General features: G+C 40.0%; 1 protein-coding gene across 2 annotated transcripts in view; it reads right to left on the bottom strand.

The window, feature by feature from the left end:
• Positions 1-9,272: 9,272 nt before the first annotated feature.
• The window catches only part of ATF2 (activating transcription factor 2), a 42,861-nt gene continuing 39,324 nt past the window's right edge, over positions 9,273-12,809 (bottom strand). For both annotated transcript variants that reach the window (XM_010194726.1, XM_010194727.1), the window contains one exon: positions 9,273-10,571. In XM_010194726.1, coding sequence (XP_010193028.1) covers positions 10,345-10,571 — 227 coding nt within the window. In that variant the 3' untranslated portion in view covers positions 9,273-10,344. The remainder of the gene's footprint in view (positions 10,572-12,809) is intronic.

Here is a 12,809-nt window from a genome sequence, read left to right as displayed (position 1 = left end):
TTCAAATACCATCGAAAACAGGAATAAAATTGAAGGATTTCTTTATCTGCCCACAAACCAATGTCACACCATCTTCATCGACTTCTACAATAACCCCGGCAAGACTGGTTAGATTTCTGCAGCAGCCTTCAGAACACCTTTCAGAGACCCTCAGTGATTACAGCCCCGACAACCGCTGCTGCCAGCATCTCGCCAGGGAACAGGGCAACAAGGACCAGTAGGTGGAGAAACTCAAATATTTCACTCATAAAGCAAACCCATCAACACCAACAACATAAACCCCCTGTCACAGTGGAGTGCAGAACCACAGAACGATGAAACACTGCAGAGCTCTCTCCAGTCAGCTTTGTTAATAAAGCCAGAGTATCTCCACCAGTGGGCTGAATTCACATGCAGGGTGTGACTGCTGCCTCCTATCCCCAGTTTACATTGATGAATGCATTTAAACATAGTTTCAGTGGGTTTTTTTGTGTTTTTTTTAAATCTTTGGTTTTGCTGTACCAGAAAAGTCTGTTATTCTGCCCTGGTGAGACCACATCTGGAATATTGCATCCAGTTCTGGGCCCCTCAGTTCAAGAAGGACAGGAACTGCTGGAGAGAGTCCAGCGTAGGGCTACAAAGATGATCAAGGGAGTGGAGCATCTCCCTTCTGAGGAGCGGCTGAGGGAGCTGGGGCTCTTTAGTTTGCAGAAGAGGAGACTGAGGGGAGACCTCATTCATGTTTATAAATATATAAAGGGTGAGTGTCACGAGGATGGAGCCAGGCTCTTCTCGGTGACAAACAATGATAGGACAAGGGGTAACGGACACAAACTGGAACACAGGAGGTTCCACTGAAATTGGAGAAGAAACTTCTTCTCAGTGAGGGTGACAGAGCCCTGGACCAGGCTGCCCAGAGAGGTTGTGGAGTCTCCTTCTCTGCAGACATTCAAAACCCGCCTGGACGCCTTCCTGTGCAACCTCATCTGGGTGTTCCTGCTCCGGCAGGGGGATTGGACTGGATGAGCTTTTGAGGTCCCTTCCAATCCCTAACGTTCTGGGATTCTGTGATTCAACTCTAGTAGCCAGTGTATGGCAGTTACTTTTTCCAAGAGTCTATTCTAGGGCCAACTTTTAATTTTGATATTTTTTAAAAGCTTATATTCTCCTCTAAGGAGTTGAGCAGGCAGATCGTGCTGTGAACAGGCTTACACCATTTCCTGATGGTTCATTAGAAGAGCAGAGGGAATGGCTTCCCCTTATGTCCTTGGAGAATGGCGAACCAGAGGGAGAAGCCTGCTAACAGAAGGGAGATGGATGAACAGCCAGTGAAGCAGAGGTGGCTTTCAGCTTTCCATACAGCACTGGCCAAATCCCCGGTTTTGTATTTTATTGTCAAGTAACGGTGAGGTGCAGCCTACCAGTGATGTCTGGGGACTACAGCTGGGAACTGGCAGTGGGAAACTGCTCCGTGCCCAAGGCTGGCAGCAGGGGCAGGGAGGGAGCTCCCAGGCGCTCGGCAGCGCGGCATCCCAGCCACGACAGGCACAGAGCTGGGACGCTGTGCCTGCCCCCAGCCTCTCTGTCTGCTTCTCTTGAGAGCTTAATGTGCTGTAAAATGTAGAATATCTGGGAAAAATACATGAAAACTTTATGTCGCTATAAAAACAAAAGAAGTATTTGCTCAAAATACTTAGCAGTTACCGCTAGATGGCATTTTGTTCCTGAGAAATTAGAAACTCCCAGCTTTTGAATTACTTGTTACAGACAGCAGGAAACAGTAGGAAATGGAATACTTAGACCTCATTCAGTTAATTTATTATTCATTGTCTTGTATAAGCAAGACATTGCTAACACAAGACGCTTTTAATTGCAAGTGTTTAAAATCTCCTTTATTTCACTATAGCTTGTGGCTCTTCAACCCTCTGCTCAGTAGGTAGGGGTTTGAGCTGTAGTCAGCACTCAGCAAAAGTCTTTTCCACATTTTAAAATGAAAGACAAATGTAGACCAGTTCACAGACTGTGTGTGCCATGGAAATCTGCCAGAAATGCTTTGCTCCAGTAACTGTACGCAGTATTTCCTGTGTTATTTTTGGACAAACCCTTAACACAGATTGCAGTACAGAAAATTATTCCTGATCAGGAATAGAGCCGTTACAATTTGATTATTATGACAAAATAGTTTCATAATATTCACTTAGGAATATTACACTCTGTGCTAGTTCATTTTAATTTGAACTTGTACAAGCTGTGCTGTACGAGATGACATTTCCATTCCTAATCTTTGCAGGGGACAATGTGTCGTACCCAGAGGTGCAGTGAAGTTCTGCTGGGCACATCTAGGGCGACGCATACATTAAATGCTCGTTTAATGTCCATAAACCTCTCAATGCCAGATTAAAACCAAGCAAGAAGACTTCCCTTACTCTGCAGCAGAAGGGAAGACTGAGAAGTGAACTATTAACCTTTTCCTTAAAAGTGCTTAGAGTACAGTTCTACTTACAGAAAGTCAAAATACCTTCAATCCATGTACCTAATTTATCAACTCCGCATGTATGCAAATATACATAACATTATGAGGATTTATTTTTCCCGTCAGATCATCATAAGTACAGCTGCTCTGGGCATAGAGCAGCTTGTTTAACAGTTCAACACGGCAAAACACAGCAACCGGAATATTTGCATAACTTCATTTCCTACTGAAATTCTGAAAGGAAAACCACAGAAAAGAACCCAGTAGCTATTCCAGATATGCTCTTTGAAAAAACAACCAAGTTTTTTGCGTAGTATAAAACTGCATACCAACATGCTTCAGCAATGAATCACTTTCAAGTATTTGTAAGTATACACTCAATGTACGTTGAGTAGAGGTCTCCCACCAAGGTCTCTCGCTGTTACCAGCTCTTCAGCTCCACGGGCAATGGCAGTGGTACCTGCTGCTGGGTGCAGACAAGGGGCTGAATGGCTGTCGGTAGCTCAGACAAATTACTAAAATCTTTCAGGGCGGAGGCTTCTGTCAGCATTCAGATAACCCACAAACACTGCTACTAGACATTTCTGAGCACTTGAGTAAAATTGAGGAGATACTCAGGAAAAAAAATATTCCCTGCTTAGACCAAGCTACTGTAAGGCTCTAGATATGACAGTGACTTCTCAGGAGTAACTTTGGGACTTGGAAAGAAATGCAATATGGAGTTAGAAGGAAAACAAAGAGATAATTGCTGGATTACAATGTACAGAAAGTCTGTGTATCGCTCAAATTTCCTCTGTCTAAATGATGTTTACTGCCAGAAGCATTGCCGGTGATCAGCAGCTGGCTAAATCAGATCCTGCTCTCATAACTGCTTGGGAGAGCCTCATTACTGAAGGCATCTAACTTCACTAGGGTGAAATTCCTCATCACCTCTTCGTAAGACAGGCACAAGTTGCTCTGAAATTGTCATTGTAGGAAAGCTGCTTTGGTTTAAGTAAAATATTTTTTTTTAAATGGTGTACTGCAAAATTTTATGTGGCTTTGTATTGGTTTAGCAAGTATACACGTGCACTTTTTTTGTTTAAAATGTAGCCTAGTACTGTTCTCCAGCAACACAAGCTGGGCTGAAATAAATCAACAGACAGATGAGAACAAAACTTCGCACTCTCTACAAGTTTGTGTTTGTAAGAATCCAACTCTGCCAAAGGGGTAACATTTTTTCAGGTAGACAAGATCCACGGATTTTATGCACCCTCACGAACACGTCTGTGTGCCTGGCACTTAACTTATGTTAAATGGGGGTGCGGGCCCTTATAGGTGAAAAGAACAACGAAAATGTAAACTAGATGTGAAATTACAACAGCAGGTGAAGATCAGACATTTTTTTTTCCCTTGAAACAAAATGACTTTGCCAGACCTTTGGATCAAGCAAAAGGCCAGAGTTCATAAAAAAGCTGGTACTTACGACTTCAAGAGACCGTAAAGGGAAGCATCCAAATCATGTGTTTCCATCCTGAGGAAGCCAACGCTGTGCCGCATGATGTGCAGAAATGACAAACACAACTATGCTGACAACTCAGAGACAGGATTCCAGTTGTGTATTGACTGAAAACAGCACTCAAAGATCTATGGCCAGCAACCTTCTCACACAGCGTGCAACAAAGAGCTGCGTACTCTATAGAAGGAAATGAGAGCTATGTCCTATAAGAGCTCTGAAATCATTGTGTAAACTGTTAAGAGACGGCATAAAGAAATCTTTTATATATTCACACATATGTATAAGTCATAAATTGTAAACTTACTAGCTTAAGATTCATTGAATATTCCAAATTATCAAGTGTTCAAAATGTTCCTCTCACCCAGTGAAATACACAGCATCTGTTCGTCGTTTACCAAGGATTATCTATTTTTTCAGCAAAAATCATTAGCCCTTTAAAGCAACTCTGCTGAAAGGGAGGACAGAAAACAAGCAAACTGAAATATTAGCCTTTTACTTATCTAGAAATCATAACCATGCTGACTATAAAGTTCGTTGGCATTTTATAGACACCTGGAATGACTGTACTGTACATTGTATCGCCTTTAAGAGTATCTTCCTCAACACACGGTCATGAATAACAGGATGCTTATACCACTTACCTCGAGTGAGATCAAAACATTTCTAACATCACTGTAAACAATCTGAAGAAATAGATCACCACAGAATGCATCTCCGTGTCGGAGACAGCGCCAGAGAGAAAGGCTGGCGTCACCGAGACACGACCCAAAGCACCGTCCTGTTCAGAGGGAAGGGTGGGTGAATAGCATGGAGGTTTTCTTTAATCTCCATTTCATTTTCTCAGTTTATTCAGAAAGGCAATTGATTTTGCTTGCTACGAAAGCAGAGGGCTTGTTCTCTCTTTGCTTGTCTCCCTATCCTCTGATTAGTAACCTAGATACAGGACATGGATGTAATTTGCCGTTTTATTTTTAAACGGAAACAAATTAGTAGACTTTTTGAAACAATTCAGTTTCTAAAATGTATCATTCCAGTGATGTATTAAGGACAGTACTCTTGCCTTCTGTAATGGTCCAGAACAAGTGATTCAGCTAAAGGGAGGGAAACACTATTTATGTACCATGCCAGTAGTAGCTCACGGCAAAAAACCAGCAGAGACTTTTTAGGCAGCGGAGGAAAAAAAAAAAGCAAGATATTAACTTTTGTCTTACGGGTAGCTCAACACTCTCATCAGACTTGCATGCATTGCATTCAGTGCACCTGGGGACAGACAGCATTAAATGGAATTGTAATGGCTCATGTTTGTACTTTGATGTATTAAGGCAGCTGTAGGCGGGAGTTAGGCGAGGAAAACCTGGTTACCTGCAGATCCGTTCCTCCGAAGGCATCCGTCTGACAGCGCACTCGTTCCTGGAGCTCATCTTCTGTCTAGCACCGACAGATCTCCCTACACCAGAGTGCTCTCCTTTAAGCTCATTAATTGTAAGCTGGAGTATCACCAGGCCCTGCTGTCCAAAGTGGTTACAATTTCTGCCCACTCGCTGCTCCGTGTCTGCTAGCGGTATTAAAACCAAACCACGTTCCTAGAAGCACGAAGCCTTTTTCTCTGCTGCAAGCTGCTTGGTACTTGTATGCTTGTTACAATTTCCATTCCATTTATGCAGCTCAAGATACCATTTCTTTAACTAGGGATTAAAAATAATCAATGTACCTGCATAGTCTGCAAAGTGGTGTGAAGTGATCAAGTACTCATTCCCACATTAAGTTCTGTTATAGGTTGTTCATTTAAAAATTTAAGAACCTTCTCTCCCCTCCCTCCTCTTCCCCAACAACAAATAGGAAAAAAGTGGTTGGAACAGCTTACATCATCATTATAAAAATGGTAATAGAAGAGGGATAGATACTTTAAGCAAGGCTTAAAATAAAATAACACCACAAATTGGATTGTTTGTGTCGTGTTCTTGTATGGACAGCCATGTAATTAGATGATAAATCCACACCTAGGAAGTCAGAAGCTCTTTTTGAAGACAGTTGCGTTTTGCAGAACTACGAAGCCGTGAGCATTCACCCTGCGCCCAGCAGTTGTGCAGAGCATCTGTAATTTTGTTTGCAACACCGACAGTTCCATATACACACGAGATTCAGGACACCCTTCTAGCCCTAAATATGTATTTTGTAATATATCTTGTTCTAGGGAGATGTCAATGTCAAGGTTTCATGAGCTTCTCATTCTATTTTAGCTGAAGAAAACAAGATATACAGTGTGCAGAAATTCCTTTCCTGACTACTGACTTCCTGAAATGGAAGTTTGCTATAGAGACCTAAAACAACCAAGAAGGAAGCAATATGCAGAAAGAAGAGATTCCACACTAAATACGTGAACACTGCCAGGGGCTCATCACACACAGGTTTTGAAGAGGAAGAAAGTGAAGGATAAGAATGGTCATGATCTTAAGTTCCAGTAAAAACCAAACCAAACCCCAAAGTTGTATTAAAACATAACATTAGAAGGCCAGGATACTTACTATTAAAGAATAGTGACTGAAGAATAGAAATTTAAAAAGCCAGATTACTTTAGGGTCGTGTCATCTGGACCTACCCTCCACAATGTTATGTGAGACTTAGGTTAAATAACCGATCCCTGTATGACTGTTGATACAATGGTTAAAAATGAACGCAGAGGAAAGCACTACTGTAAGCCCATCTTACACTCGCTGCTCTGCAATGTAAATGAGCGCAGTTCCAATTATTTCTCTACTGAGGGAAGCAACAGGCAGCACATAAACGCAAACAACCTTCATTAGCCGCATTGTCATGAGTAGATTAATCATGTCAAGAAGCATTGCTGAAGTTTCCTTCAGTGTAATTTAACATACCTTACTTTATTAGGATGCACTTAATTTCACTGTGTTGTCTCCTCATTATCATTTATGATGACCAATTAAAGTGTTTGTGTCTGACTCTAAGCAAATTGCTTCTGTAGTTGTGGTAGCTGAAATCACCACTCATCCAACACTTGTCATCTCCTTCCATCTTTCTCTGCTCAGCCCCTATTAGCATTTTAAAGAGAAAAAGCTCACTTGGATGGGATAGTTAGGTATAAAACCAGGTCTTTTTACAGTGCTGGCAATAAGAAGTGGGTTGGTGTGCCCCCCCTGCCCAGTTGCCCTATTACATAGCCTTCATGTTTTTTTCCCCTTCAAGTGACAAGCATAATTCACATAGTCAGAAAAAAGAACATAATGAAACAAGAGAGGCCTTGGGCATTATTCTCATATTGGACCCAAAGTTGCGTGCAGTTTAAATTTCATTTCCTTTGGCCAACATAGGCAATAAATGCAAGTACACTGCAACTCTGCCTTTTCTTTCTTCCCCTCCAGAGCCTCCATCAAGAGATCTCTCAAGAGCTTTTCAAATGATGATACATGGAGTCACACATCATGCTTCCAACATTCATAAATAAGTCCAAACCACTTTTAACCTTTTAAAAACCAAATGTGAGGGCATGCTGTTTTCTCAGCCTTTCACAACAGAATTGTGTTCATCTGACTACATCGGTTATTTCTTAGCTTCACGTGTATTAAGGTAAGATAAAGACACCTGGAAGTTGGCTGGAAATTCTGATTACACACAATACTTCTGCTGTGCAACTCAAGAATGACCAGAAATGGCTGAGCAACCTCTGCTATCACCAAGCAATGCTTGTGAGCTCTGCGATCTGCACATTACCTCGGGCTGCTGGAACGCAGGACGCAAGGCTGATTCCTCAGAAGCTGCTGGAACTCAACTGCAGAGCAATGGAATCTGGCTTCTTTTCCAAGGAAACAGATGTGTCCTTGTTTAGGTAACAGCATTTTGACATTACAGTAACAACTTCCAGAAAAATGCTGGTAATTGCAAGGATGAAAAAAATAAGTCTGAAGACAGCGCTGCCGTTTAGAACAATTATAATTTCATTAAAATAAGAACATAACTTAAAGATAGATTTTATTCTCTTTGATGATTTACTCATGCAAACTGCACATAAAAGAAAACAGTACAGTTTGTGAAACATGTCAAATGTAAAGACCCAAAATGCTAAGTACAGAAGTAGTGTGACATACGTCTCAAAACGGAATCCATGGTAGTACAACTAATAACTTTTCTCTATTTGCTGAACACAGATTTTAATGGTTCTTTTTCCAGCCTCACTGTGAAATTCATTAACTGTTTACACATCTCCTATACATGTATGTAGACTTATTTTACAAGCGCGACAGTTTGGTTATAAAAAAAAAACCTCCACTGATATAAATATGATTTAAAAGCCTTTGTGTTTAGGAGAGCAAATTATAGTATAATCAATGAGGCCTCATCTAGTCCACCAAAACGACAACGAAAAGTGACTGTATAGCTTTCTTGCAGAATTCACATTTTGTGCCTTTGCAATTAATTTCCTTCTCGTAAGAGGTCCATTGTATTTCACCATCCTGGAAACGGTCAATAGCTGTAACAGCTTTTTCTCTTGAAACTGGGAAAGTAAGACTTTTAAACACATGAGGTTACCAACTCAGCTTTCTTAGCTTTAAAATACAAAATATTTAGAATCCCTATTATTTTCATGCTTAAAGCCCTGCAATGATACACATATGACTTAGGTACTTCTTTGTCCAGTTTTCATTATAGCATGGTTGTATATATATTGTAGAAATCATGATTTTCCTCTGGATCAATTACATCTTTAGATTTAAAACTGAATCAAATAGAAACTTGATGGCACTTACACTTAAAAACACACAGCATAGTGTGGAGAAGGAAGAGCAAATGAACTACACAACCCATTATAAATGCATTAAATCTTTGTTATATACATAATGGAATCCTGCTTTACTGCCAGTTGCTACTATGCATCTGTTTTTGCTATTATACAAAGGTTTCCGACCTGAAAGCACACATCTACTTTTTTTAAACAACTTAATCTATTGTAAAATATTGTACTGTATTTTGAACATGAATACAGAATCAAAATAGATAATGGCACATTTAAAAAAACTCAATATCCTACAGATGACTGGATAATGAGAGAAAAAGTGTACCTACAATCATCTCATCAGAAACAAACTACATCATGGAATGTTAGTTATCCAAGTTCGCACAGTAAATAACATTTTAAAACTGCAATCACCTATCAGCCAGCATCACATTGAAGGCATCTTTAAACATTCAAGCAAAAGACTGCTGGCATTAACTACTGAACCATTCTCACGCACACACCACACACACCACATTATAATTACATTGTTTCCAAGATACGGTAGATACTGATTATTATTTTTTTTTTTCCACAAGAAAGGTATCAAAATTTTTGCTACTAAAAGATGACAGTGCTTACACAAGAGTTAAGTACAAGTTAGCTTGCAAATACAAGACAATGACAAAAAAAAGTCTTGAGTTGTCTGAAGAAGGATTTTAGGCTTTTCTGGCATCCAAAAACCATGGTAAACTCCTTAGTCTGTGACTCAAAAATCCACAAAATATCCACCTACTTTGGAATACTAAGTATTCCATATTTGATAACCCTGTATTTTACAATATGCTTACTGGTTTCAGCCTAGCAACAAAGGGTAGTTATAGACACCTATTCTGACTGGAGAAATAAAGCTCTCCTCCCCCCAGAATGGAAGTATTGGAGGGAGGGAAAAAAACCACCTGACATCAATTGGAAATTAAAAAAAAGTCAAATCTCTTTAGTACTGATCCTCATCTGGATAGGTATGTGCATAAGAGTACTGTATCTCATATACTGTACTGGCCCTATTGAACAAATTAAAAACCCCAACAGTTAAAAAGCCAACCAAAATGCAATACATAAAACAACCCAAACGTTTTCCTCCCAATGTTCTTCCTCTCATTATGTGCAAAACAACAAAAAGGCAAAAAGACTAAAAGCAAATTGACTGTTACTGTCTTTCTCTTGCCTAGTGCTTTATGACCTTGCTAATGTTACAAAGTCAATAGGGACTATGCAGAACTTTGGTATAAAAATGTCACATAATATTACTATCACAGTCTTGGGGATGACCTTTAGTAATTCACCCCAATGTTTGCTGAAATCATACCAAATTAAAAATGAAATAAACCACATTGTACTGTACACACACTTTACACATTAAGCACAAAAAAAAAAATAACTAGTAAAACTAATACTTAAAAAGAAAGAAGTCTTTTGCAGAGAAACTAGAACTGGTGTTCTGTCTCATCTTTACCTGCCAATCATTAAAGCCAAATTTAAGTTGGATTTTTAAAAATGAATAATTTTAAGCTACAATTTCTCCTAGATGGAGACTGGTCTGTTGTCGATTTCCCTTTAAAGTCACAAATGTGTATCTAAAACGGATGCAACGCAAGTTTTTAATCAACTTCCTGAAGGCTGGGACTGGGAGGGAGGCGCCATGACGATCTGGGAAAGCACAGGCTCTGTGCTCTGGTCTGCCATCTGGGTCAGAACTGAGGTGGCCACCGCTTCTGCCTTGGAGGTGGAGCTTACACCGTTGGATGTGCTGACAGAACTGTGCTGGATGGCCTCCGTGTGTGGACTGCTTGGCACTGATATGTCCTCTGAACTGTCATCTTTATCTGCAGCTGAAGAAAAAGCATTCATTTATTTTCTCCCCAGAACGCACACCATCACGTCCCAGGTAACAGCAATCATCCCCTAAATAATTAAAAGTCAGTTTAACACAGCACAGATTGCAAAACAAGCTTGTTTTCATGTTTTGAAGAAAATACTACTTTGTAAACAAAAAATACAGACGGCAAACAGATTAAAGAATAATAATTCTCATTGTGCAAAACTTTAATTTACAAAATGAGCATGATCTAGAATGTCTTTCTTGCTCAGACATCCTCGTCATGCTGAAATCATTCTTTTTTTCCAGAGTTGCAAAAGTTAGCCAAGGCATTACGGAAACACTGTCACGTGAAAGGCTGAGTTAAAGACCAAAAAACAAACCAAAAAGGCAAATAAGCCTACTCAAAATTAAAGCATGAACACCACATTTTTCCTACTGCTCTGTGCTACTCAGTATTTTCAAGTATTTTTCCCACAAAAGTTTTATACACTGACTTAAACCCAGCATGCACATGGAACACTGGAAGTTCCTTTTAAAACACTACTGCCTATTGTAAAACATAACAATACAGAAAGACACACACAAATAGCCAGAAGCGGCATGAACTACTGCTTGTGACATAGCAATGGAACAAAGTCTGATTTTCTCTAGCCTTGCCTTTGCAATCCCTTTCACATTTGCTTGAGACTGGCCTACAGTTGCAAAAGTTACCCAGGGGAAGAGAAGGAATGGGAAGGGATGGCACTGACACTAAAGGACTGTGATTATCATAGGCTCATTTCCACAGAAAACCAGGCTAAGAGCAGCAACTAAATGGAGTATTAAGCATGAACGAGCAATGATGAAATGAAGCTTATGATCTACTGAGATGTACATGACGTACTAGCTACGGGTAAGAAAATCCACTAAATTAGCAAGTCAAGTCTCCAACATAAAAGATCTTTGAAGCTACCCCATGCATACTAAGAACACACTCCTCTGAAGAGCCTGAAAATAGTTCCACTATCGACAGTTTCTAGAAAAGAACAGTAAGGTCAAAAGTTATGGGTAAACAAGTAAAACTGCTGAATTTCTAAGAAATACTGCCTATGAGAGCAAAGCAACCATTTCTCTTATATCTCTACAAGAACATGGTCATAATTGTTTGAAAGTATCATAGTGTTCTTATCCACAAGGCCAACTATTTTACAGATACTACATTTTTTTTTCAATAAAGGATCTTTCAAGCATTAAAGGAGACGGAGACAGATGGTATTGGCCGAGGTATGCTGACAATTACCACATATGCTAGGGCTACATGGTAACTGTGTACAGCAAGAGGAAGAAAACTAAAATACTTCTGAAAGATGCTTGTGATCCTTAGTGGGATTCACCCATTCAGGAACAGAAAGGACATGAACAAGTGCCAACTCAGTTAACACCAGTCAACAGTATTTTATCTTTGCTACACCTCTGTCAAGACCTACAAGGTCTTGTGTGAAAACAAGGAAGGAACATATGCAAAGTTTGTTAAAAAAAAAAATCTATACTTACTAATTACTAACTATGAGACTAATAACACTACTCCTCCCCTCAGACAGATGAAATGGCAGCAAGAAGGATGATGTGGATTGAGTGCCATCTCCATGCTGTAACACCTGCTCCTCCTCCTCAGAGCTGTTACTCTCCTATGGATCTTAATCTTCCTATTATGCTCCTTTTGCTGATCCCCAATGTCCTCGTTGGCCAAGTCCTCTCTATCCTCTAGAAAAATGGTTAGTTTTAAATGCTACAAGCCAGAGACAGAGAGGAAGTAAGTAGGTGATTATCTTCCAGCCAGAGAAGGAAGGTCTTCCATTGTTTCGTATCCCTTAACGTACATGTTGTTCACTCTGAAGCAATGTCTGTGCTAATAACACAGCGGTAAAGAACAGGAGAAAGGCTTGGTTTTCTGACACTGACGGGCTTGGGAAGACCATATTCGCAATGGAAGAAACACTTACGAGAACAATTATCATCACCAGCGTGCAACAGAAGTTTTGTATCCTTGAGCAGATGAACAAACAATGTGCTTAACAGACAAAAGCACATGATTCAGGTGTTTCCAGATGCCAGGGGCTAGAGGGAAGCAGAAGGTTACAGCAGACAGGTGATTATAAGACACAGACCTAACATCAGTTTATGGTCATAAATTTGACTAGAAGCACAAATCCTTGCAATGACTATGAAGTAATATTGAGCAGTTAGGTGCCACCCTGAAGAAGAGCTG

The sequence above is a fragment of the Mesitornis unicolor genome, unplaced genomic scaffold (genome assembly GCF_000695765.1).
Source record: "Mesitornis unicolor isolate BGI_N332 unplaced genomic scaffold, ASM69576v1 scaffold5391, whole genome shotgun sequence".
Classification (NCBI taxonomy): domain Eukaryota; kingdom Metazoa; phylum Chordata; class Aves; order Mesitornithiformes; family Mesitornithidae; genus Mesitornis; species Mesitornis unicolor.
Note: the sequence above shows the minus strand (reverse complement) of the source record. Positions and strands in the feature narration are given on the sequence as shown.